This window comes from Nycticebus coucang, unplaced genomic scaffold, assembly GCF_027406575.1.
Source record: "Nycticebus coucang isolate mNycCou1 unplaced genomic scaffold, mNycCou1.pri scaffold_43, whole genome shotgun sequence".
Taxonomy (NCBI): domain Eukaryota; kingdom Metazoa; phylum Chordata; class Mammalia; order Primates; family Lorisidae; genus Nycticebus; species Nycticebus coucang.
In genome coordinates, this window is record NW_026515577.1 from 2,758,069 (window position 1) to 2,785,846 (window position 27,778).

At 38.3% G+C, this 27,778-nt stretch overlaps 1 protein-coding gene across 1 annotated transcript in view; it reads left to right on the top strand.

Moving 5' to 3' along the window:
• The window catches only part of LOC128579263 (band 4.1-like protein 2), a 46,945-nt gene that overhangs the window by 9,502 nt on the left and 9,665 nt on the right, over positions 1 to 27,778 (top strand). The window contains exons 4-8 of the mRNA XM_053581434.1: positions 9,512 to 9,616; positions 18,676 to 18,718; positions 21,520 to 21,595; positions 23,086 to 23,310; positions 25,581 to 25,668. Of these exons, the coding sequence (XP_053437409.1) occupies positions 9,512 to 9,616; positions 18,676 to 18,718; positions 21,520 to 21,595; positions 23,086 to 23,310; positions 25,581 to 25,668 (537 nt within the window). The remainder of the gene's footprint in view (positions 1 to 9,511; positions 9,617 to 18,675; positions 18,719 to 21,519; positions 21,596 to 23,085; positions 23,311 to 25,580; positions 25,669 to 27,778) is intronic.

Genomic DNA, 27,778 nt, shown 5'->3' on the forward strand with positions numbered 1-27,778 from the left:
TGACAATAGGAGAGAAAAGATCAAAGAAACAATTTAATACCACCAGCATCTACCAGGCAGAGTGCTTCCCTAAAACCTGCAGGGAAGAGGCCTTAGAATGCCCATCCAGCTTCCATGCTAGCATCCTAGGAAAATATAGCTAGAAATAACAATAAATCTGAAGTCATCATGTTACCACATTTCAGATTATTCTACAAGTGTATAGTGATCAAAATAGCAAGGTGCTGGCACGAAAACATAGATGCAGATCTATGGAATAGATTAGAGAATCTAGAGATGAACCCAGCCACATGTAGCCATATGATCTTTGATAAGCCTGACAAAAGCATGCACTGGGAAAAAGAATCCTATTTAAAATGGTGCTGGGAGGACTTATCAGCTACATGTGGAAGACTGACACTGGACCTGCACCTCTCACCACTGAAAGAAATTGATTCTCACTGGATACAAGATTTACATTTAAGACATAAAACAATATAAATTCTAGAAAAGACTATGAGGAAAACACACTTCAAGTTAGTGGCCCTGGGAAAAAAAATATGAGGAATATTCCCATGGCAAATGTAGCGACACCAAAAATAAATGGGATTTGATCAAACTAAAAAGTTTCTGCAGAGCTAAGGGTAACACAGACAAAGCAGAGAGCCTTAGGAATGGAAGACAAATTTTCATGTTATGAATCTGACAAAAGCTTGATAACTAGAATCTACAGAGAACTCAAATTAACCACCACAAAAAAAGCAAACAAACCCACTTGTATGTGGGCAAGAGACTTGAACAGAAAATTCTCTGAACTTGACAGATGAATGGCCAACAAACACATGAAGAAATGATCATCATCTTTAATCATCAGGGAAATGCAAATCAAAACCACTCAGTTAGGTAAGATATCACCTAACTCCAGTAAGATTAGCCTACATCACAAACTCTCAAACGTGTGATGCTGCTGTGGATGTGGAGAAAAGGGAATACTTTTACAGTGCTGGTGGGATGGCAAACTAATATAACCTCTATGGAGGTTCACGTTGATCTCACAATCCCATACTAAGCATCTGCAAAATCATTTCACCACAAAGACAGTCAAGCCAATTAATTCTGCTGATTATTAGAAGTGGACACACACCTGCCCTTGACCTTCCTAATGAGATTGCCTGCTGCATCCACTTTACCAGCCCAGCCCTCCCAGCAGCCCCTTGGCAAGGGCTCAGTCTCCCCCATTCAGGGCGGGACTGTTCTTGCAGGAGCCACACTCAGCCCTGGCACCAGAAGCTGAGGCTTCCAGCTCAAGGCTTTCCTGGGCATGCTCCCCAGTTCCCCTGATCCCTGCAGGAGCCAAGAAGGGCACATCCTCCTCCTCTCTTTTCCTTCCTTCACCACCCTGGGCCTCACTCAGTAGTCTAGCTGTGGCTCTGAAATCACTCTATGTTCAGAGATTATTGTGAAGCAGTGGTTAAGGGGAAGAAGCTATTGATAATCGACCTCATGGATTAATTTTCAGAAACAAGAAAACAAATGCCAATGCCTGGATAAAGAAAGTCCTGAGCTTGTATTGAATGGCCAGTTGGCAATGTGATTTAAGGCCTGGGAAATCACTCCAACACTTTCTTCTGCCTAGAAGAATAAATCACCTGTTGTCTCCACTGGTTCTGTGCTGAGGAAGGCTACAGCCACCCTACAACTATTTTCTGGAACTTGTAAATATTTGGCATGCATTTCTTATTATTTTTTATTTATTTTATTTTATTTTACTTGTTTTATTTTATTTTATTTTTTGAGACAGAGCCTCAAGCTATAGCCCTGGGTAGAGTACCATGGCATCATAGCTCACAGCAACCTCCGACTCCTGGGCTCAAGCAATTCTCCTGCCTCTGCCTCCCAGGTAGCTGGGACCACAGGCGCCTGCCACAATGATCGGCTATTTTTTGGTTGCAATGGTCATTGTTATTTGGCGGGCCTGGGCTGGATTTGAACCTGCCAGCTCAGGTGTATGTGGCTGGCGCCTTAGCCACTTGAGCCACAGGCGCCAAGCCATCTCTTTATTTTTGAATGAAGATTTAACTGACAGATGGCCAGAGAACAAAAACCAGAACTAACCCCAAAACTGTAAGTGTCTAAGGGTGTGGAGAAGCCCAGGGGTCTACGAAGGAACTCCGAGGAATCCTGGAAGTTCCAGATGTGTAGAATGCCCCAGCCCTATTGTCCCCTCTAGAGATTTTGCTGCTGAGAGCTCCTGCAGCAGAGGATCTTGGGTGCATTTCCCCAGTTACTGGATATAAATAAGAACCATCGTTTAGAAGAAGGGGCAAAATGCATGTTCCCATGTCCTCAGCATTCAGAATTCAAGATGTGTGGTAGCCTTCAGGGGATGATTCTCAGCATATATCTGATTTCTCTCGAGGTTCCCTATATGGTCCCAGGGGTCCAGCAACCAGGATGGTGGCTCTGGAGGCTGCCAACTCTGCCCAGAATCTACAGTTTTGAAAGCACCTCATAGGTGTCTGTGCCTACAGCCAGAGTCAAAGGCTGGACTGTACCAGCTCTCCTTTCAGCTCCTCCAGGATCTGAGTCTCTTTGACCCTGCCAGGGACCCCTGCGCCTTTCTTAGACCTCCTCCTCCCTTTCCTGGGCAGAGTATCCCACTCAGGGTTCACAAAATCTCCCCTGAATCAGAGGAGGCAGTTCATATCCAACACTCTGACTTGACTTTTTCTTATGTGCCAACCTCTTCAGGGGATTTTAAAAGGGTTTCTTGTGCCAGGGAAAATAAATTCACAAAGGAATCAGAGTCATTGATTGTCTCCATTTTGTAATCACATATGATTCACAAAGTAGTGCAGTTATTTGTATCTGCAGCATCAATGGAGTGCCAGATAGGGCCAAAGGGTCAGCGTGTTACCCACTTCTCCTGTTCCCTTGGGTCACCTTCGCTACTGTGGCTCTGGGCCTGGGAGCTGTGGTGAGTGTCCTTGCCAAGGTAGACTGTGCTACTCTGGGAGGCCTTGTGGCTTCAGCCCCTTACTATGGCAGATGGTTGAGTACGGCTGACAGTGGCCAGGGACGTGAGTGACAAGAACCCTGTCTTTTCAGCCCATGCTGCACTCTGTAGGTGCACCACAAGACAACAGGGGACCTTTCAGAAACCAAAACCAGGAACAACTATGACACCTGCACACCAGTCACCAAGCTTTTAAGATAGTATCTACTGAACTAAGACAAAAACTTAGACGTGAACAATCCCAAGATAACCACTCAGAGGCCCATGAAACCAAAAGCACCTGCCAGTTGTCTTTTTGCACAGATCCGGCTGGCCTGGTCCCAGTATGATCCAGGCCACCAACTGAGTATGATCGAATGTTTACTTCTAATGGGCTCATAATCTTTAATAAACCATTTCTGGTAACTTCAGAAATTTCTTAAACCTTAGAAAAGACTCAGGTCATTTCTCCCACAAAAAACTCCCCTTAAAAAACACCCATGCTAGTCTCAAAGGATCATCTCTTTAAATCCCATTAAAGGAGTTTCCCTGTAAACGTTCCTCAGAAATATATTTAAAATCATTCTCATAAAATGTAATTTGAGAAAAGACAAGCTTAATTCTCATAGGCTTCATTATTGGAAAAAAATATTAATTGTACTGTTTCCAAACTGAAATAAAATTGGAAAGATACAAAATCAACCTATATCATCATGTATAAACCAGTCACAAATCTTCAATCAACTGTAAAAACTATTTTAAATCTACATGAATAATTTTATTAAATGATTTGAAATCATATTTTGTGCTACCTTCATTTATTAACCACTTCTCCAATAGCAATGCAGTTATGGGGGATATTTGCAATACAGAAATGTTCCCAAATAATGCTGTTGATGATAACAAGGGCGCCCTCTCCAGGGGTAAAAGAGGAAGTCTATGACTTTCTGGTAAGTGGTGCAGAAAATGGACTTGGAGAGTGAAAGCCACATGATTTACATACCTACAAATTTGCCATGGAGTCCTAATAAGCATGCCTAAGACTTTATGCACAAGGGTTTGCATTCATATTATGCATAGTTAGAAGCAAGGAAATAATTTTCTACAAGCAGACAAAATAGCCTATGTGAAAAGACTCTAAGTGTCAAGAAATTTCTCAAATCATTTGGAGTTTAAAAGCAAGGGGACATTTCTGTGAACCCTCACTACTGAAGATCCCTTTCATAGAGAGAAGTTCAGAGTATTTTCATCTCTGTAGCTCTAAACATGCCTCCTTGGTGAAGAATAACCAGATCAAAAAGTCTACAAATATCTCATCTTTCTTTGTGTCCTCCAGGAGTCACAGGAATTGGAGTGGAGATTCACTAATTGCCTCTGAACATGAAGCAGAAACAGAAATCTCATGCAGAGAACAGTGTAACTAAGTTTCTTTGAGTGTTCCCCAATTCCCTCTCTGAGCTTTCTGCTCACTGTCTTGCTGCGGGGCAACAGAAACCTACTTTAGATCACTAAGGCTCTAGGCTCATTGCACCTTGAACACTTGAGTCAACAAACTCAAGGGCAAATCCATTTGTGGAGAGGAGCTGTGCTAACCCTAATAAGCATCTCTATCCCAAAGTTTAAATGGCATATCCACATCCCTAGAGATGAGAGAAAACAATTCCAAGATTAGTAGTCATCCTCCTATAGATAGATACCGGAATCAAAGTCAAAAAATATAAAGCCAGATAGAGAAACGGAGCTTTGGAGTGTTGTCTGTGCCTCCCAGCCACCTTTAGTTGCAGAAGTCTCTCATGGAAAAGGGGGTTGAGGAAAAGGGGGGAAGGTGGGCCGTGGAGACTATCCTGACACCCAATGACCTTCTCAATCAGCTGGGTCTCATTCTCCTTTTAGACTCCAGACATGTCTGGAGGGACCATCTCTGAGGTGCCCTACCCTGTCTACTTGGTCCTCATGTCTAAATGCCAAAAGCCACCCACCGTAAATGCCCATAGCACCACCTCACATCGTAATCTTCATTGTGTTTCACATATAATACATATTTTCAGAAATACTTCTTTGGGACTACAGGTGTGTGCCATCACACCTAGTTCTATGTTTGTAGCACTTTTGAAGATACTCAGGGCATTACTCCTTGGCCAGGATGCTAGGACTTTTATGACTAGTTAGAGAAAAAACAAAAAAAATATGATCTGCTATCTCTGCCAGGCCCTGCCTATTCTCTATGGCAGTTGTTCCCACACTTTGAAAGTCCCTTTGCCTGTGTAAATGTACCCAACAGTCATTTTCAGATTTAATTTAAATTTTGTTTCCATGAGTTGTGATAAAATCTGGATCAAATCAATCATTAGATATGTTTTTTCTCCTCTAGAATTTCTTCATTTGGTTTGGATTAGGGTCCATGGACATTTGTCTTATCATCATGTACACAAATAAAAGAGTAAGCGAAATGGACAGGATGGAGGTTTTACAAGTGTGATTATAGTTTGAGTACCTTTCTCAGAAAATTAACTTTTGCATTGAAACAGTGATAGCAAAAATGGTGTGACTGGAACACAAAAATGAGATATCTTTGCTCTAGATTTAATGTTATTGCTATTAGGCACACTACATTTAAAATCTGTTGCCATAACTGCTAGCATTGTGGTATATTTTGGTTTTAATGTGTAAATTTGCAATAAAATTGGGCTTCAATACTTTGGTGATAACATTTTCCTATTACCACATATAGAAGGAAGAAAACTAAGTACACATAAAAGTAAGTATCCTATACAAAACTGGACTTTGGGGGTTAGTTGTCATTTATAACTTGTTGAAACCAATGAACAGTAGTACCTATGGTCTTGGTCACTTTAAGGTGTAACTGTCCTGATTTAGAATTCTATTGTGATGCTGGTTTGGGTTCTGTGACTCAGACAGAATTCTGAGAGTCAGACTACCAGTCTTCATTTTCTCCTATACTTTTGAACCTTCCTCTTGTGTGATTTCTCCCTGTTATCTCTCTGCTATTCCCCTTCTCACCCTTTCTTATTCCACTCCTTGCCAAAACTATATTTGAGAGAGTTTATAAAGTACCATTTTATGATTTTGTTTCATCTACAGCATAAGCTGTAATGATGATCACGGAAGTAGGCTCTGCCTCTCCGGAAAAGACTGAGATAAAAGCAGAGGCCTCTGCTAAGGGCAGGAAGAAGACCCAGATGATGAAGTGTACTGTGGTCCTCTTAACTGGTTTCAAATACCTCTGTGAGGTAGAGGTGAGACAGAGCTGAGTGGAGAGCTGTAGTGATGTGTGGTCATGACATGGCACAGTGAATGTGTTTCACCAGGTTTCTGTAATCTACTTTTCATACATTTGTATTAAAAGAATAGAAAAAAGTCATTTCCATTACAAAAAAATTTACCTGTCCCTTAAAACAAGCAGGGTCAATGTCCTCCAGTCCTGTGTACTCTGTGTTTGTTCTGAATGGTAATGAAATATTCTGATTATTACCTCTGGCTGTAAGATGTTTCTACTGAGGACACCATATGGTAGTAGGTTGGTATTTCTGAATAATGAAGTGTAACTCCAAATGTTTTACCTTGAGATAGATAATAGCTAAAATCTAGCTTATTTATGTAGTTTCATTTAATGAGAAAACACCCATGATTTACAAAGGATAATTCCTTTGACAGAAGCCTGACAAAAACCAATGACAGAAGCCAGCGTCATTTTTGAAGCCTTCAGTACCTTATCATTTTATGTCAATCAGAAGAATTTACTGCTTTTTACAACTAATTACTTAATTCACATGACATACACTAATAGCTAATGTTTACAGAAGAACTGTTTGAAATGCTTTGATTATGTCACTTAATATATATGAGACTCTGTGTAAGGTGGGCATCATTAGTATTGCCAGTGTTACCGTGAGGAATATGGGGTAGAGGTATGAAACAACGTGGCCCATGTTTCACAGCTAGTTTGTTGTTGAATCAATATTGTAGCCCTGGTAATTTGATTCTAGAGCTCATGGGCCTTACCACAGAATGATACTGTTTCTTCTGCCAAACATGGGACTGATCTTCCTGGTTAAAAGCTGCTCTAGTTGATTTCCTATTAACATTTTTCCTAACTTCCGACATTCTTGTTAAAAATAGAAGTTATACTTTAACAACGATGAAACAGTTCAGCTTGGTAATAACATCTTAAGTGTATCAAGTAGAACAGTAGTTTATTATGTATTCAGATGATTTATGGTTCTTGTGCTCACCTTGATATTTCAATTGTGTTGAAAGAGAGGGAGAAGCGAAAGGGGATTGAAAATCTATGTCTTAATTCTTGTTACCATAACAAAATGCCTTAGCCTGGGTCATTCATAAACACCAGGAATTAATTGCTTTCAGTTCTGGAGATTGGAAGTCCAAGACTAAGGTGCCAGGAAATTTGGTATTTGATGAGGAGCTACTTCCAAGATGGCTGCTGCTTCTTGCATTTTCACCAAGTTCTAGGAACAAGTGCTGTGTCTTCCCTTGATGGAAGGGACAAGGCTGCTCCTATACAGGGAAAAGAATAGAAAAGAATGATTTTCTGAACTTGGGTCAAGGGACCCCATGTCCCTTGTTTTTCCTACCTACCGTAAAAGTGAGGGAATCTAGATTTTTGAGCATTTAACTTGATCCTAAGTGACCTTGAATCATTGATTCAATCTCTCTGGGCCTATTTCTTTATCTATAGATTATAGGACTATTTAGATGATCCAAAATGCCTATTAATTTATAAATTTCTTTTGAACAGTGAACCACAGGAGTGACCATTGTCCTTTATTTTTTAAATCTAGTTTTGTTCTATCTTTTCTTAAAAGTCATGAATTATTTAAAAAACTATAAAAACACAGAAACAGTAGAAGGGACAGTTGATATCCACCATAAACATTTAATCAGACATTACTATCTTATTGTGTGTTTTGGATCTTTAGCCAAATAAAACATTATGGACATTGCTTCATCTCATTGTCATCTTTTCCTTCTTGCTTTGTATATCATTTTATGATATGTAAATCTTAATTTGTTTTAACAGCTGTAGAGTATTCCTTTATATGACTGAACCATTTATTCCCCTTCTTTATGTACAATAATGGCCCTTCAGTGAACATTGTAGGATGAGTTTCCTCATCTACTGTGCAAGAGTTTCTTTAGGGTAGACAGACAGTGGTGAAATTATTGATGAAGTTTCACTTCACTTTTCACAGATACTGCCAAAGTGAATGTGCCAATAACTTACATTGTAACCAGCAGTCATTTAAGTTAGATTTTACCACATTATCATTAACATATCTTATTATCAAACTGATTACTTTTGATCAATAATATATATGGGAAATCACATTAGTATTTTAATTTGTCTTTACTTGATCACTGCCAACTTTCACTAGGTTATGCTGCAGTAGCAACCAGCGTTATCTAGGGAATTGCTATTAAGGATTTCTAAATGGGGCACACAACAGGGTACTGAGTGTTCATGTTTTCTGATTAAAATGTTGTATATCACGAGAATTACAAAAATGTCAGTTACATGCTAACTGATCTAGTTGGCAACTGTTATAACCTAAAAACTGACTTTTCACACACACACACACACAAAAAATTATTTATATGGTGGTGTGGTTATTTCTTATTCTCAAAGATAATGGGCGAGTATGATGTAGTGAGTCAGATTCTACCAGCCACTCGGTTTTGCTACTTTTTGGTGAAACCTGAATCAGTTCATTAGTAGGAATAATAAAGTATTTTGTAGATGTTCTAAATCACAGATAAAGGATGAAGAGTGGATTAGCTCTTCATGTAATCATCATTACTAGCACATTCCCTACTAATTAACATTTTTATGTTTGCTTTAAAATAACTAAAAGAACATAAAAGCAAATCTCAGAAACAGTTTGCTGTTAATATCTACATATTTTGTAAAAAGGTATACTTTGTTCTGTTAAAACCTTTGTTGACTTTTCTACAGTGATTCTTTCCTTGATTTAATAAAAGTGTTAGTTTTGGAAGTAGAAAAAAGTAAAGAAAATTCTGTCTACAATTGTGGTAAAAAGTGAAACATCAAACTAAAATGTTGGTGGAATAAATGATATTAGGATATAATGAATAATGGGACTGATTGATTTTCCTGGGGACTATCCAGGCGTATGTCATGAGCCACCTGAAGGAATAAAGGGAAGCAGTCTCACCAGATTTTGTACCATTGTTAACATTAGTAAATGAACTGCTCACATAGTGCCTTTTTAGTCCTTTTTGTTACGGGGACTAGTATCAATAAAGCAGAGGGCATTTTATGATGATTTCACTTTAGATTTTCTGCTTTTTTTATGAGTGGGAGGTATAAGGGCTAAAGTGAAAAGCATTATGAATCATTTTCATATTGTCATAAAATTGGGAAATAAATATGTTAGGTTAATTTACACTGTATCGTAGATCTGCCAGTATGTTCTGTAGTTACAGTACTCATGAAATCTTTAGTGCTTGAAAAGTAAAAAATGCTGCTTTTTTCTTCAGAAAAATTCAGTGGGACAAGTATTATTGGACAACGTATGTGACAATCTGGATGTGCTAGAAAGGGACTATTTTGGGCTCATGTTTTACGAAAATGTTGAGGAGAAGGTAAGTGACTTTGACTCTATCTTTACTTTTAAGAACTTTTTAAAACAAGTTTTTATCAGTATAAAATTTATCTTTAAAATAACTTATGTGTTATCAAGACTTCACCTTAGAAATCTGGTAAATATTGAAAAACTATCTTGTGTAGAGAAAATGATCTATACGTTTTGGGAGTTTTTTTGTATGTGTGTGTTTTACACTTGTAAGCAGACAGAATGTAATTGTCATCGATTGAAAATTGGTGTTCTGACATAAAAACAACACAGAGTTTTAAAAATGGCATTAAACGTTTGGTTTTCAATGTCTCAGTCTGCCTTTTTGTTGCTAAGGATGGATAAATCAGCTCACACTGTGTAGGCACCTGCATGGTGGGTATTAAGGGTGCCTGACACATGGGATGGAGACACATTGGAGAGATTCTATGTGAGGATACCCAAGGCTCATGGTGACAGTAAAAGGGATTACTGTTTGAGACCTAACACTCAAATCACAGAAAGAAGAATAGAAGGGTGAGTACAGAAACCTGAGTGTGCATTTTATTTGCCTACATGACATCATTGTTTGTATTTCCATGTCCCACTAATAAAATACAGGGTAGGAAGGATGGCATTATAGAACAGGACATTTTCTGAACTTGCTTACTTTTCTAATCTTGATGTTTAGTTTGTGTTAATTTCATGTTTAGACTAGGGGCAATTAAATTGCCTGCCGGCCTGCTGAAGAGTGTGTGAGTACCCTTACTAGGTCTGTGTGTACAACACTCTTCTCAGAATTAACAACATAAATGACTAAACTGGAAATTTTTTAGGCTATAAATTATAAGTTGATCTTAATAGTGTTTCCAAGCATGTACTTCTTTGTCGGCCTTCAAAGGCATAAAAGAGAATGTGGTGAGAATGGTTGTTGTTATCTAAATTTTTGAACTTACCAGTTAGTAGTTTCCTATGAGATTTAATCTTTGGAAAATAGGGACAAAATTCAGTGTGTTGCGAATGTATAGACTGATGTGTTCTGTTAGTAGAAATAGACTATGCTATATTTAGAAATCCAGAATTTCTTGAACACTAGTTTTGCATAAGAGTGATATTTACATAATGAGATTTATTATATTTTATTTTGATAACTCCTAATATATGTGTCTAATTTATATTCTACTCATAATCTCAGCCTACTGTAGAGGGGATTTGGTAATTTTTCTGCCTGTGGTCTACAAATGTAGTACAAATGTTATGTGTGTGTTATTCTTTCCTGCTATGACTCTGTGAACTCTTTGAGGATACAAATTTTGCTTTATTTATTTTTGTTGCCTCACCATATCTAGACATTAACTAATGCTTGTTACCTATAAACCATCTCAGACCCTGTCCATTGTCATCACAAGAAAATAAGAGGTATCAACAAGGATGTGGAGAAAGTTAAACCCTTGTGCGCTGTGTGAGGGAATGTGAAATGGTACAGCTGTTAATAAAAAACAGTATGGACATGTCATAAATATGAAAAGTAGAGGTATCATATGGCACAGCAATCCCGCTTCTGGGTATAGATCAAAAATAGCTGAAAGTGAGACCTTGAAGAGGTATTTGGACACTCATGCTTATTGTAGCATTATTCATAATAGCTGAGAGGTGGACGTAGCTACATGTCCATTAATGGATAAAAAAAAGTGGGGTACATACATATAAGGGAATGTTATTCAGTCTTAAGAAAGGAAATTTGGCATATGTTATAGCATGAATAAATGTAGAAAATGTTAAGTGACATAAACACTGTATGATTCTACTAGATGAGGCATCAGAAGAATCAAACTCATGGAAACAGAGAATAGAATTGTGGTTGCCTAGGGCCGTGAGAAAGGAAAACGGGGAATTGTTCAAGTGGTTTCAGTTTTGCAAAATGAAAAAGTTTTAGAGATCTGCTGTACAATAATGAGAATATAGTTAACATAACTGTGCCTTAACAATGTTTAAAATGGAAGGTTTTATACTATGTGGTTTTTTACACAATAAAAAAAAAAACCCTCCCTATGGGCAAAATGGCAAAGGATCCAATAGAGAACCATGAACACAAAGACCCTGGCCTCCTAGATGTCTCTGTTATATTCTAGATGAGGAGACAGAGGAAAGAACTAATTACCCTGTTACTACATTTTGATTCCTGCTCTACAGGAAAAATTATGGACACTAAACAGAAATACTGTTTTTTTTTGTTTGTTTGTTTTTTTGAGACAGTGTCCCATTTTGTCACCCTCGGCAGAGTGCCCAGCTGACAACAACCTCAAACTCTCAGGCTTAGGCAATTTTCTTGCCTCTGCCTCCCAAGTAGCTGGGACTACAGGTCTCTGCCACAATGCCTGGCTATTTTTTTGTTGTTGCAGTTGTCATTGTTTATCTGGCCTGGGCTCGTTTGAACTCACCCACCGGTCTTGGTGTTTGTGGCCTGCGCTATAACCACCATGTTACGGGTGCCGGGGTGCCGGGACTCCATCTCGGAAGACCGTTCTTAAGAGGGAATGTTGTTTGAGCAGAGACCTATGGTGTGAGTGGACCTTGGCTGGGTAACAGAACATAGGAAGTACAGACATGGGACCCTGAGTTTAGGGCAGCTATCTGCTTGAAAATTCTATAGAAGCCTGTAGGGTAGGGCTGGGCATTAGCAGGGGTCAGATCATGTCGGGGTATCTAGGCTATTCACTGAGTCTTGGGTAATTTCTTTTATCCTACCAAATGGTAAGTCATTGATAGGATGAAGCAAGTATGTGAGATGAGCACTTTTGCCTTTCAAGAGGTCACTTTGTAGCTGGGCCTTGTGGCAGATCCCTGTAGTTTTAGACACTTGGGAGCCTGAGGCAGGAGGTTAACTTGAACCTAGAAGTGTGAGGTTGCTGTGAGATGGTTAATAACACAGTACTCTAGCCTGGGGCAACAGAGTGAGACACTGTGTCTAAATAAATAAATAAATAAATAAATAAATAAATAAATAAATAAAACACTTGTGCTAACACTAAGAATGGCATGAAAGGGGACTTGAATAAGGGTGATTACTGAAAGCACAAACATGGCTTTAAGGTTGTGGCAATGGAAATAGAAAAGTGAATAAGAGAGTCTTTGCAATTAGACAGAATCAATCTAATGATTGACCGGTATGAGCAAAGGATGGCAGATACCAAGAATAAGTAAGGCCTGGTTTTTGGGAAGTTGGAGGAATTTATTTAGGAGAAGGAAGACGTGATGGGCCGTGGAAGGCGATAGAATGGATATAGTTTCCAACAGTTTGAACTTTGGCTCAGATAACCTCTGGAAAGAATAAGTAAACAAATGAATTTAATTTTGGATGTGTCTTAAAAGATAGCATCTAGCATGAAAAATGCTCCATCTGTAATCCATCTCAAATGTACCTAGTGCATGAGATGCTTTTTTTTCTGGATGAAAATACCGTACTTGTTGGGTTGAGGCTTATAACCAGGCATAATTACTTAGAATTTATTTTTTTTAAGAAGCAGATGTGTCATTTACCACAAAGACATTAGTACTAGAGTAGAAATGCCTGTTACCAGCTGATCATTCTGGGATTGGCACTGTGTGGCCGGCACAGTTCTCAGCACCTTATACATGTTGTCTCAGGGAGTTTTCAGAAGAGGCTTCCAAGGTAATGATTATCAGCCACAATGTGAAAATGTGAGGCATAGAGAAGTTAAATATTTAACCCAAGGTGCCTAGGGCAAAACATGTTATAGATAAGTTTGAAACTCAGGCAAAACTAGGTAGAAAAAAGTAGATTTTAAGCAAAATGCAAAATTGTGAACTTCCTGTTCATTAAGAATAGGCACAGTGTTTCGTAGCTATCATAACTGGGAATATAGGAGTGTACCATCTTTTCTCGGAGGAATTTTCCATGTCATCAAATTCTGAAAGTCCTCTTGCAAGACTTTCTGTATAGGGTGTTGAAGGACGGTGCTGGCAGAGTTTCTATTATGAGTTTGACTGTTGATCACTCTATAATGACATTAATACATGTGTGACTTGAGCTAACTTACAGATGGTAATAGTGTGCCGGTCTGTGCCAGTGTTATTCGAAAGGGACTTCCTTTTTCATATGAGAATCACGGAAGAGACAGAATTAGGAATTAATTAATTAGGAATCTTATTTATCTCTCATCCTACCTCCATTCTTCCTAAATACGCACCAAATACACTAATACATATGAATGATTATGTTTACTGGGCATGCCATTATTGTCCCCTTCCCAGTTAAAAAAAATACTAGCTCATTGTTTAATTTGCATAATTTGTGTAATTTATTGAAAGATGTTATAGCAGGAGATGTTATAGGAGTGGAGATTTATTGAAAGATGTTATAAGATGTTACCAGGTGGACTATGAGATGTCATATTGCTCAGGTATGTTGGAACAGAAAATGGATTAACCATTTGGTGAGGCTAAAATTATCAAGTGTATAACCTCCTTGTAATCTAACTCTATTCATTATCAGAGCCTACTATACTCTGTCATAAATACCTGCCTGACATTTATTAGGGAGTAGAGAGGAGACAATTTTTGAAGTTTTACTGCCTGGCATGAATATTTTGTGTTACATAAAGGCAGATCTATCAATTTGGGAATGAGATGAACAGTTTAGTGTTGACATAGCTACTGAAAATTAGGGGCAATATTCTGGATGTGAGCAGGGAAGGGACATTCTGCACAAGAGAAGCAGCGGCTCCAGCATGGAAGGTCCTGATACACATGAGGCATTTTAAGCTGTCTATTGGGGATGGCGGAGGTGGCAGTGTCATCATCTCCACATAGAAAAGATCCAGGAGGCACAGGCATATAGGAAAGAGGAGCTGGGGACCAGTTTTAAAGCCGTGTTTTCTCAGCAAGTGCTGTGTTTTCTCAGCAAGTGCTCTCTTTCAGCTGGAATCCCAGGTTGGTTTGGGGACTCTGTGGGGAGTGCTGATGGAGATGCTGGGAAAGCAGCTGGAAAGATAGGCAGAGACCATTTTTGGAATATATTGTATCTCATGTTAAGGAATCCAGATTTTAAGAAGAAAGATTTTTGGTCAGATTTACATTTCAGAAAGAACTTGTTCCTGGAGTTGAAAGCGATTACACAGGGACCTGAGACCAGAGACAGGGAGGTCAGGAGACGATTGTGACCATCTAGCCCCGAGGTGATGAATACCAGGGAGGTGGTATTAGGGGTGAAGAGGAAGACACAGAGACACTGTGTGGGGAATGTGCCTGGCAGGCTGTATGACCCATCACCTCTGGGGTGTGATGTTGAGTATGGAAGGTAAGTTCAAACGTCAAAGTTGGGCGCTGGGGAGTTTGTGGAGACTTTACATAGGTCTTTGGAGGAAAAGTAGCAGTTTGGGTAGAGTTAATCACTGGAGAGTAAATTTAATTGTCATTTTGCCGAATTGGACGTGTTTGTAGGTTGTTGGCTAGATAATGCTTGGGGATCAAGGAGTAGGTGAAGCCATAGAAAATTAATGGTGTAGAATTTCAGCACATGTGTGAACTATTATTTTAAGAGCCTGGCCATGAAAAGAACAGAAGGGAAGGTGACATTAGAGGATGTACCCGAGTACTTCCAATAGACGTTTTCATTTTGGTGAGAATTTGGAATACCTGCCTTGTCCAGTAGCTGTTGGTGCAACTTGACAGCAAATGAATAACATCTACTCAGTCCATTTGTGTTGTACTGAGGGACCTGGGGAGGCCATCACCCCTCTCTATGTCCCTCACAGGCTTTTATTGAAGTCTCAGGCATGAGAAAATAGAGCACAGAGCAAAGCTTAGACAGAGGGTAAGGGTGAAAACACAAGGCATTTATCTTTAACTGCATGATGGAACTTTTAACATATTTTGTTTCCTGCACTTCTGTCTTGCCTTTTTCTTATCACTGCTAAATATGACTTAGGGCTGAGACACCAGTTCTGTGTAGTGAGTATCCTTTTTAGTATGCAGGGCCAGCAGTGATGCTTGGGTTTCCCCCGATCACTCTGTCATAGTGCCTTCCACTTTTATCTCCATTTCCCACCCCCTGTTTTGCTTTTTAGAAAACATTGAAATTTCTTACAGGGAAATATAAGAGGAGGATTTTAATCATGTTGTTTTTAAAATAACTCAAGTTAGTATAACATGTGACCCCATCTCTCTGTTCATGTCAGAAAGATCTTGGGACATGGATTAGTTTCTGTTTCTAGAGTATTATTTGTAAGGTGTATCCACAAGGAGCCACAGGGGGCTGTTGATCACTTGAAATATGGCTGGCATGACTGGTGAGTGGTGGCTATCATACTGGACAATGCAGAGAGTTGACTAACGGTTGGGGGGGTTGGAGGATTTGCTTTATTGTAAATAGCTTTGGCTTTCCTGTGAGAAATCCCAAGAAACATAGATGGCTGATGACAGAGGAGAGTGATGATGAGAAACTGTTCTAAATTCATGAAAATGATGAGCCTCGAGTGAAGAGAGTGACCTCATCCAGAGTCTGCAAGAAACAGGATAAGAGGTGGTGTAGTGGTTAAAAAATTTGAGTTATATAAAATGCAGTATAAAATCTCTATGAAACAGGTGGCAAAACCATCTGTTTACGAGTGAGTAGGGTTGCAGTGTGACCATGAGAGACAGCCAACCCAAGAGCTAGCACAGGGGTTGCTATCGACTGAGATTGGAGATCATAAAATTGTGACGACAATAGAATATATTCGTGCATTTTTCTCTAACTGCCTTCATCAAACTGGGTATAATAGTGGAGAAATGGAGTATTGGATAGGTTCTCTCTTGGCTGTGTTTATGGTAGTTACAGTTAGAGGAAAAAGCAATGAGAAATTGGAGATGTTGATGAGATGTAATCAAGATGATTAGTCAGAGGATCTTAGGAAGGAAAGTAATTGAATCTGAAATAGTAGATTGGCTTCGAAAAAATATCTTAGGGAAGGGGTAGAATTGCAAAGATGTTGAAGATTAGGCACAGTTGTAATATGTGTTTAGAAAACTTAGATGAGAGGAAATGACTGTTTCTGAGAAGTGTGATGACAATGACCTGGCCTGTGGCCATGAAGGCTATGGCTGAAGTCAAGGAGAGGTTAAGGTCATTAAGTCAGATGATATTAACATAAGGACAAATTTGGGTGGGGTTTAGCATAGCATTCTTGGTCATAAATATGCTAATGCTAAATAATAATTTATAATTCCTAATACATCATAGTTCCTCTTAGAAAAATGTCAGATGAAAATACACAAACATTAGGCACACACTTTCTGTCTAGGCTTTAACTGAAAACTTCCGGGGAATAAAAACTGAGATGTCCTTTCTGAGAAAATCAGGTTTCAGGAAATCATTGTTCAAATATATTTGGAAGTGAATTAAATTATTCATATATAATCTAATTTGATTTTTTAACTTTTGTTCCATAAAATTTTGAAAAGGTCTTCCTGTTTGTTGTGGACACAATCCAATCCTAAAGTAACGTAGGCAAAGAATGCTTTTTCTTCCTGGATAGATTTGTATAACATTCTGTTTTATTTCCCACAGAGATGTATTACTATTCTACTAGCTTGATTTAATCAGAGTTACTTTGTTTCAAACCCTTGCAGTTTCAACAATAGTGATTGATCTTGGATTTCCCATCCTCCAAGACTGTGAGAAAATAAATTGCTGTCATCAAAGTAAAAAAAAAAAAAAATTTAGGACGCAGGGATAGGTATAGGAATCACTGCCCTGGAAATTTGAAATGTACAAGAGAGATTAGGTTTGATACTGAAGACAATATGGTAGGGTGGGGATTTGTAGTTGTGAATCAGTGTGGGGGGCAGCTGGGTCTTGCTGTTCATTTTTAGAGCTGCTTATTATTATGGGGAGCAGTATTTGGATGGGGAGCAGTATGTGGAATCAGTTCCCTGCTAGGGCTTTCTGTAGGGTGCTGACTTGACAACTCAGTGTAGGCTGATAAGCCAATAAGACTTGAAAACTGTCTGTGTACATTTTGCTTTGGGAAAAAGCAATCATTTCTATGTCAAAAGAAATTTTGGGCTGTCCTACTCAAAAGGTAGTCCCAGGAGCAGCAGTGTTAGCACAATGTAAAAACTTGTTAGATAAACTCCAGGCTGCATTTTTTACTAGATGTTCAGTTGATTCATTCATATGCACTTGAAAGTTAGGGAAATATTGATGAAGGGGATAAAATAGGTATGAGAGAGTTTGAACTGTTACAAAAGTCAAGAGAGTTATGGGGTCCTAATAAGCCCATGTGGTTTGTGTTCCCACAAGTGTTCAAATATACAGGTTATGAAGGAGGTAGGTTGTATAGTTTTGTTTGTAAGTTGAATCTGTATGTAAGATAGAACAGATACATTTATCCATTACCTGTGATAGCCTCCATTTCTAAGTATGAGTTGTAGGTTAGTGAGATGTTTGTAACTTCGGGGCCTACTGTAATAGCCTCCATTCATAAGTGCAAGCTTTATGCAAATCAGATATCTGTAATTAGGGGACTGCCCGGATTCATAGTGACTTAGGCATGAGTTTGACCAATCCCACTCTCTGTGGACATTTTAACCATATATTCTGAGCTTCTTTCTAACACTGCTCGTATCCTATGAGTAGACATATGCTATTAGGATACATTGTCTAGCGCTCTTTTCCCAGATTTTTCTGTCATGAGAGGATCAAGCCTCATTTGGAACACTTTTTCTCTGAGAACGTGTATTAAAATGTTGTAGGGAAATGTCAGAAGACTTGGTTAACCAAGACTGTTGCATCCTCAGATCTGAAGTGTAGGTCCATTTCAGATCCAAGAGAACGAGGCCATAAGAGTCACCTTAGAAGCATTTAGTGTTTAATTAAAGCACACAGAAACTCAACACACGTAAACACATGCACTGAAAACCAAGTCACTACTTAGCCTAGTGAAAAGCTAACAGAGGAAAGCTGCTTGGAATAGGACTTTATGAAATTGTGCTTACACTTTAACAAGTAGGTGAATCGTAAATAGTTCTATTTGTGACTGTGGAGTTTTTCTTCTGGGTTCATTAACCTTTTCTGTCCTCCTGCAGATATGGCTTGATCCCACAAGAAAGATAAAAACACAAATGCGAAGTGAGTATTTAAATCATATTTTGGGGTTGTTAAGTTAATCATTACATCTATTCATCCCTTTATTATCTGTAACATTTATAGGAATATAAGCTGGGATAATAATATAGTGCTAGACTAATCAGTTCTGTTTTGCATGTAATACCATCTTAGGAGTTAATAATGCTAATGATATTTTTGTAGAATTGTGACTATTTTGAACTTGGCTTAGGGTCTTCTATTTTTTAGGAAGTTCTAGACTCACATTCCTAAATGTTCCCTCACAGTGTCTGACTTTGTTTTTCTGGGAAAGAATGAGAAAATGGTCTTCTCATGCAAGAAGACATGCGATCTTGTGATGATTTTTGTAGATTTGATTCTTAGTAGACATATACCATGGGTGTGGCTTTGATTTGGAAGTGTCTAATTAGTTTAGTCAGCATATCTGTGGATCCAGAGTAGTAAAAGAACACTGGTTGCAGATGTTCTGGAAGAGTGAGGACTCGAGCATCTTTCCAGGGCTCTGATACCTTCACTGTCTTTACTTCTCCTTAGTTCCACAATCAAGGGCCACTGTTTTTACTCTTTGAATCTGGGTTTATAGTTTGGCCTGCTTACCCCTTTCTTCCCATGTACCCATAGAATCTCTGAGTGCCTTCAAATGTCCACTCTCACCAGATGAGTTTTCTAAGCCTCATCTCTGCCAAGATTTCATTGTAGCTTTCAGTCAAAATATAATTAGCAAAGGTAAACGTTAATTTTTGAGTTATTTGTGACAAATATCAACCTCATTGTTCTTGTTGAAAATTTGTCTTTAAAACCTTTGTTTTCTAAAAGTTACCTGAAAAGACTCCATCTGTTGAATGCTTGCATATGATTAATATATAAACTGTTTATAGCTAGAAGGTCTGTTGCTATATAGCCGGGTAAAAATGATGATGTGGCAATATAAAATGAAATGAAAATTTAACTTGAAAATGATTAGGAGTAGATTTTGAGTGTTCTCAACACAAAAATATATCTGAGGTATAACAACTATGTTAATTTGCTTGATTTAGCCATCCCAGAATGTATTCATACTTTACAACATAGTATTATGAACCAGAAATATATACAATTTGTATTTGTCCCTTTAGAAAAAGACTAGTGTTATGGATACATTTCATTACCTTTTAGAAAACATAGGCATTCTATTAGAAATTTATTCCTGTAGTCATAGCCAGGCACTCAAGTGCTGTGTTAATACCTAGAAAAAAATCAAAAATTAACCATTATGAAACGATAATCCTGTGAGGATATTGCTTTACTCTGGAGTGACAGTCACCTCCAAAACGTATGTTTTCATACACAGTGCTTGGATGCTTGATGCTGTCACCAAAGTGCTGCAAGGCAAGAGACATAATATTTAACAATACTTAGAAAAATCCTGTATCCCAGTATCCTATTTTTATATGTGTAAAGTAAACGTGAACTCTGACATAGGATTGATATTATTAGTAGAACAGTGACGTAGTGCCCCAAATACAGCAAAAGTGCATTTATGTCCACAGTAGCCAGTCAATAACTATTTGTGGACTATTGAGTTAGAGGAAAGGGAGTGTGCTGGTGAGGAGAAAAAGATAAAATGACACATTGAAGAAGAAGATGGGACTAAAGAAACTTCAAGTCAAGAAATTAGAGATCTGGCAAGATCTTTTAAGGTGTATATGCACAGCCTTGTTTTTATTTAAAAATCCTGTGAACTTGGAGCAGAACTCTAAATTCAGTCTAATGGAGTGATTTGAATCCCCTTAGAAAAGTAACACCTGCCCCTTTCCCTATAGTTTTATTATTTTGAGCATTCAAAATGAGACACATCACAACATTAAGTTTTAATGCATAAATGGTAAGATTTATTTTTAAGAAGTCATTTATGATATGAATGATTATCCTTTAGATCACAACACAGAAAACTTGAAGTTATTTGAGGGTACTTATGCTTCTTGTATAAAGCCTGGGGAACAATTTTGTTGTCTTTAAGTATTGTGAAGTTTTACCAAACCTTCCCTTTTCTGGTATCCCTTTCACACTTTATTCAAATACTGCATCCTACTAGTAATGCAATGAGTAGTATTACTCCCTTCCACCAACAAAGTAGAAATCTTGAAATGCTTTTTTTTAATTTTTATTTTTTAACAAATGGCAGAGAATATTTAGCAACTGAAAAGCCTGTGATTAAAAGAAATCGTATCTCTAAGCTAGTACTTGGAGGTCATATTAAAATGTTTGCATAATGGATCACCACGTAAACATTTATGAAAGTAGAAATAAATGTTTCTAAGGAAGTGAACCTATTCATGTTAATGATGGGTTATTTGTGTAATTGATTTCTAATTTATTTTTTATTTTCTTTTAGTTTGGTAAATTGTGTTAATTTTTAAAATAATAAAATAAAATTCTGCACACGGATCTGCAGTGAGATTGATCTGTACCATTTAAACATTGACCTTAAAGTTTTATCAAAAATGTCCTTCTGAGTGGTACCTGTGCCTCAGTGGTCAGGGCACCGGCCCCATATACAGAGGGTGGTGTTTTCAAACCCAGCCCTGGCCAAACTGCAGCAGAAAAATTTCCGGGCATTGTGGTGGGCGCCTGTATACCGTGCTACTTGGGAGGCTGAGGGAAAAGAATTGCGTAAGCCCAAGAGTTAGAGGTTGTTGTGAGCCGTGTGATGCCATGGCACTCTACTGAGGGCAATAAAGTGAATCTCTGTCTCTACAAAAAAAAAAAAAAAAAAAAATCATTCTATTGATTGTTTAAATAATCATGATATTTAATTATTGCAGATCGCTCCTGGCTTTTTACATTTAATGTAAAATTTTATCCATCTTGTGCTTCTCAGATGACTGAGAGTATTTCCAGGTACTTTATATTTGCATTTGAAAATTAATCTTTCCGTATAGCATTTATTTTTTTCTGGGAGAATAGTAGTAATTTCAGGGTTGAAACCTAACAGTTTTTTATTAAGGAAAGTTTTAAAAGTTTCCTTAGAATTGAGTAATCCCAATTAGTTTGAAATGTTGTCAATTTCAAAATAAGTTTACTCCCTTTAGCTTTTTGATTTCCATTTGAGAAATGGAAACATAAAAAAATGATATAATGAAGCAACTTTGTTTTCTTTGTGGTCTTTTAAAAAGTCACTGATGTTTAATCTTTGAAACTTTAATACTGGTGATTTTTACTTTAGAGCTCGTGGATCTGTGCACTAGTCTCATGTAACAAACGCGATATAAAGATAGAAAACTGAAACTATTTTTAAAAGGCATTTAAACTGGTAATTTTTTTTTTTGTTCCCTGATCTCACCCAAACCACCAAACTAAGTAGGCTTTCCCTTGTAGTGTCAGTAGCTATTTCAATTCCATCTCCTGAGATTCTGTGGCCCATTAAAACACACTCCACTGCAATTGCAAAAATAAAGGACTCTGTTTAGTAAGAAGAGAATATTTACTGTTTCTGAGAATTTGAATGGTAACTTTTGTTGTAAATGCAGGGGCTATGGAGAGACAGTCTTGTAGCCTTAATGGATAAGCTCCTTCCTGTATTGTTAAGGAAAGGAGGCAAGAAACTTGTTAAAGTTCTTTTAGGAAGAAGAGAAAGTAACATGAACGAGGTAGAGATGATAAAGAAGGGTAACCTTAGGTTCTTCTAGCCAATGATTAAGACTCTCATTATTTTTAAAATTTCATTAATCTTCAGAACTTTAGAGTGGCATTCTAATTTTTGTTAACATTTTAAATCCAAGAAGACAGTTGATGTGATTGGCATTTTTACTTTATTCTAACAGTAATCATCGACTATGACCAGAACAGCAGTTAAGAATTTCCATTCTAGGCTCCGCGCCTGTAGTACAGTGGTTAGTTACAGTGCCGGCCACGTACACCCAGTGTGCCAGGATTGAATCCACCCCAGGAAACCTAAACAATAACAACTGCAACAACAACAACAACAGAAAAAGGCCAGGAATTGTTGCGAGTGCCTGTAATCCCAGCTACTTGGGAGGCTGAGGCAAAAGAATCACTTAAGCCCAAGACCTGTGAGCTGTGAGCTGTGATGTCACGGCACTCTACCAAGGGCAACACAGGGTGGAGTCTATATCAAAAGAAAGAAAAACAAATAAATAACATTACCATTCTATTCATTAGCCTTTGAAACTAGTTTCTGTAAATAAACCAAAGTTTAGAAGCCCAAGGAGTGAGAGGAGGCTTCTTCATAGAGAATACCCTTTTTTTCTATGGATATGAAGGGGGTCTATGTTGTATATTTCTTTACAAAGGGACATCAGCATTGAAGGAATAGAAGTGCTGCAGTCTTAACTAATTATTCTCCCCTTTTTTCCCTCTGCTCCTCACAGATACCTCCTATGCCTCCAGATCCGGGCAGACATTGTTTCTGGGCGCCTGCCCTGCCCCCCTGTGACTCGTGCCCTCCTGGAATCGTACACCATCCAAGCGGAACGTGGAAACTATGTGGATGATGAGGTCCTCAACAAAATCAAGCCACATACTGATTATTATTTTGGGTCCATTGATACCAAGAAGATGGAGGACTTGGTGTTGAATTTCTACAAAGCACATATGTACGTTGTCGTGCTTCCTGGAGGGAGACTGGTCATGGTAGATTTAAATAGTGTCTCTTGTAACACTTTGTAGACATTTGAGCACAGTTTGGGGGATTATCCAGTTTTCATTTTGGATAACCCAGCTCTGATCAAGCCAACGTGCACCCCCTGCGATCTCCTGTCATTGGTTGGGTGACTGTAATATGAGGCCCTATGCTCATGTTCAAACGCTTCATTTACCGGATGAATACACCTTTCCCTAGGACACCTCCTCTTCCTTTAACCTATACACACTGGAAACAAGCATATACACATACATGTTTGGCATTTCTATTTCTTCTGCCTTTTAATGGTTTTTTTTTACTATGGTAAAATGCCAGGGAGATAACAAAGCATTGAGATTTGTAAATAAAAAAGAAAGGACAAGGTATTGAGATTTGAATTAGAAGTGTAGGTGGTGATGGATGCAGGAAAATAGCAACAGAAATGTGGAGGTGGGGCTGGGTGTGGCGGCTCACACTGTCATCCCAGCACACTGGGAGGCCAATGGAAGGACTGTTTGAGCTGAGGCATCCCAAACCAGCCTAAGCGAGAGCAAGAAACAGAAAAACTACTAGAAACAGAAAAACTATCAATATGTCATTGCTCACACTGTAGTTCCATGTACTTAGAAGACTGAGGCAGGAGGTTCACTTAGCCCAGGATTTGGAGGTTGCAGTGTGCTGTGATAACACCATGGCACTCTAGCTAGGGCAATAGAGTGAGACTCCATCTCAAAAAAAAAAAAAAATCTGAAGGAACCTACCAATAAGCAGATAGTTACTTTATGCACATAAGATGACCCCTTTGGCTTAGCTAAAGATTACTAAAATTACATTAGTAATTCAATACCATATACTTTGGGAATGTTTCTATCTGTGTGAAAAGAGAATGGGTTTTTACACAAGTTTTTAAAAGCTAGCTGCACAATTATAATTCGTTCTGTTATTTAAAATTGTAGATTTATAGGACAGCGCCTCAGGCTCAAAGGAGTAGGGTGCTGGCCCCATAAGCCAGAATCGATGGGTTCAAGCCCAGCCCCACCCAAAAACTGCAATAAAAAAAAAAAAAGAAAAAGACAGAAAGAAAGAATATTGTAGATTTATAAAATACTTTGTAAACGTTCTGCAAGAAACTTTCACATATTAGGAAACAGGCGAAAAGAAAGAAAAAAGAAAAGAAAGAAAGAGAGAGAGAGAGAGAAAGAGAAAGAAAGAAAGAAAATGTAGTTTTATAAAATACTTTGTAAATGTTCTGCAAGAAACTTTCACATATTAGAAAACAGGCCACATTTTTTGACTTTTCTTTAAAAAATAAATACAACATTTCACTCTGAAAATGTTACTGTGGTTTAAGTTGCGATCAACAGGCCTTTATTGTGTAGTTCTCATATGAATTATCAGGTACTGAAATGCCTTGGGGAATATAAGATTAATGGGACATGGTCTTGTTCTCTAGGAGCTTAAAATTTGTTGAGTTAGGGTTAAGAATAGAAATATTTCTAGTGTGGACAGAATGTGATTATCTATCATAGGTATAAAATGAAATGCAAGTCATTTCAGTGTTCATTATGGTCAGTCCTAACAACATAAAAGTAGGGAGTAAGAATTTCTCTATATCATAGAAATGAAGTCACTTAAAAAAAATTCTCTATTAACTTATACCCATTAATTCTGTGGCTTTCTTCACCAGTAGAAATAATAAAAATCAACTCTCTTAACATACAAATCATAAGGGTGGAGGTATGTGACTCATTGCTGTTAGCACGTTAAGATGAGAGGATCCTTTTTATTTACATTTTTTTTTTTTCACAGATTGTGTCTTACTCTGTCACCTTTGGTAGAGTTCCATGGTGTCACAGCTCACAGCAACCTAAAGCTTTAGGGCTTAGGCTATTCTCCTGCCTCAGCCTCCCGAGTAGCAGGGACTACAGGCACCCACCAAAATGTCTGGCTATTTTTTGTTGCAGTTTGGTCGGGGCCGGGTTCAAACCCACCACCCTGGGTATATGGGTTCGGCGCCCTTCTCACTAAGCCACAGGTGCTGCTCTAGATGCGATGATCTTAAGAGAAAAATGCTAGAGTTGAGAGTTGAGTCTGTTTTCCCATTTCCTGGTCTTCTGCCAACTTTCCTGGGGTTACATCCTCTACTCCAAACTATATAATCTTAGCCACCCCTGGCTCTGTTTTAAACACTTCTTTTTTGCACGTATTCAAAGCAACCGGAATATTGTTTCTTTTTATTCTCAGTGGCATAGCTTCAGCAGAAGCTGATTATCAGTTCATAGAGCACGCCAGGGGACTGCCCATGTATGGGGTTCATCTGCATGAGGCCAAGGTACTGTCATTGTCATGGAAAGTAACTTCACTCCAGTGTGTTCACTGAAGTTTTCCCAGGGCTCTAGCTTTAGAATGGCCTAGATTCATAAAAAAGAAGAGAGAGAGAAAGGAAGGAAGGGAGGAAGGGAGGGAAGGAGGGAGAGAGGGAGGCGAAGGAAGGGGGGGGAGGGAGGAAAGAAGGAAATAACGAAAGGATGGCCTAGTTCACTATTGGAAAAAGACTGTTGGCCTTCCCTTGAGGATTTCCAATATTTCTTCGGTTAATCATGGGGTTTTGGTAATGGGAGGAATCATTTATTCTCCCCCTACTTCTTCTTTTCAGTAGTCTTTTTAATGAATACCTTTTCATGGGTAGTTATTCTAAGCACAACTTGGCAGCCTTTTTTACCTCTTATCCTGGTTTATACTGAGTCCCAGCTTCTGCTAGCAGAAGTGCTGTGTCTGCCCCCGTTCCCTCTTCCACATTTGTATTAGGAGAGGGAGCAGATCTTAGTAAACCTAACAGGGCTGAGGTGGCACAGTTCTGACTGCTTCCAAAAGCTTCTGGGCTGTGAAGGAGCCCTAGCCTTGGGCTCGTTCCTATAGGTCTGTTTTGGATTTTGTGAAATCTCAAGTACACTGGCCCAGGCTCACATGATGAAGGAACCTCAGTCTCATGTGAGAGGTAATAAATCAGGGATTCAAAAATAATGGTGGAGCACCGGTCATGATCTAGAAGATACGATTTTGAATGCCATACTCCTGAAAAATAAAATCCTAAAGATCAAATTTCTGAAAAAATAATTACAAAAATTGAAAACATATTTATTTGTATATTTAAAAGGAGTTTGAATTGAGAAACATAAAAACATGACAGAATACTTCATAGGCCATTTCATACAATAAACTAGGCGATAATATACCTATTTTTGTGAGCATAGATACACAGATATTCTAGTGACAGTCACTTTGATATAATAAGAGTTATGAACAGGTGAACCCTCTTCATCAAGAAATGAAAATGAAATCTGTAAATGCATACTATGGTTATTACTAGTGACAAATGTCACCTATTTCCTGATTCTAGCTTAAGTAATTACATAGTGGGGAGAGTCAAGGAAGAGAATGGGAGCCCAGGTGAAAGATGGATTTGGTTTTGAGAAATGTGTCCACAGTCAGTGGAATGTACTGAGGGAACCCACAGTTGTGAGCTTTGAAAGGACTCTGTCAAAACCTACGTGCAGTTTAGCAGCCGAGGTTGCATGATTTAGGAAATCTCTAGGAAAGCTTCCACTGAAACAGATTTCCTTTCTATGACTCATGGGTCCCAAAAGACCTCCCAAGCACATTTCTCCTCTAAACCCTTCTATGCTTGCCACAAGCAAATCTTGCATCTCGTGATCATGAGAAGCCAGTTCTTAGATTACAATGTCACAAAGCGTCAAGATTTTGTTTTTAAATGTGATATCTTAGAAAGAAAGCTAAAAAGTTATAGGCCCTGTTATAATATCAGTGTTTGCTTTGTAGTTAAGAGCAGAAGACTAAAAAACTCAAAGTAATCACCATTGTGTTTGTTAGCTATTTGATTTGTTAGATAATATTTGATGAGTAAGATGTTTGTGGCTTATTGAACAGACTCTCTATAGCAATTGAAAAGAAGTTTTTATGTACTTTATAGTTTTGTTCCTTTTTCTATTTGATCCTTTTTTATTGTCTTGAGTTCAGATTTATTTATTTATTGCTGTTAAAGGAGTTCTTTTTTAATCTGCCCTTCTCAGCTAGGGCAATTTGTACAGTATATTTTTTTCCTCTTAACAATTGTTTTATTAAATCATAACAGTGTACATGAATACATTTTGGGATACAAAGTGCTAATTTTGTATACAATTTGGAATGCTTACATCAAGCATATGTGAGGTTAACATAGCCTTCACCTCACTTACTTATTATGTTAAGACATTGTTACTCTACTTTTAATACATTTGACATGTACCCTTGTAATATGCATCATAGGTGAGGTCCCAGTGATTACCCTCCCTCCACTAGCCTCACTGTTCCCCACTCCCCTTCTTCATCGTGGGCTACAGTTGTGTTTTATCTTTTGTGTGAACGTGTGGTTAGTTATATAT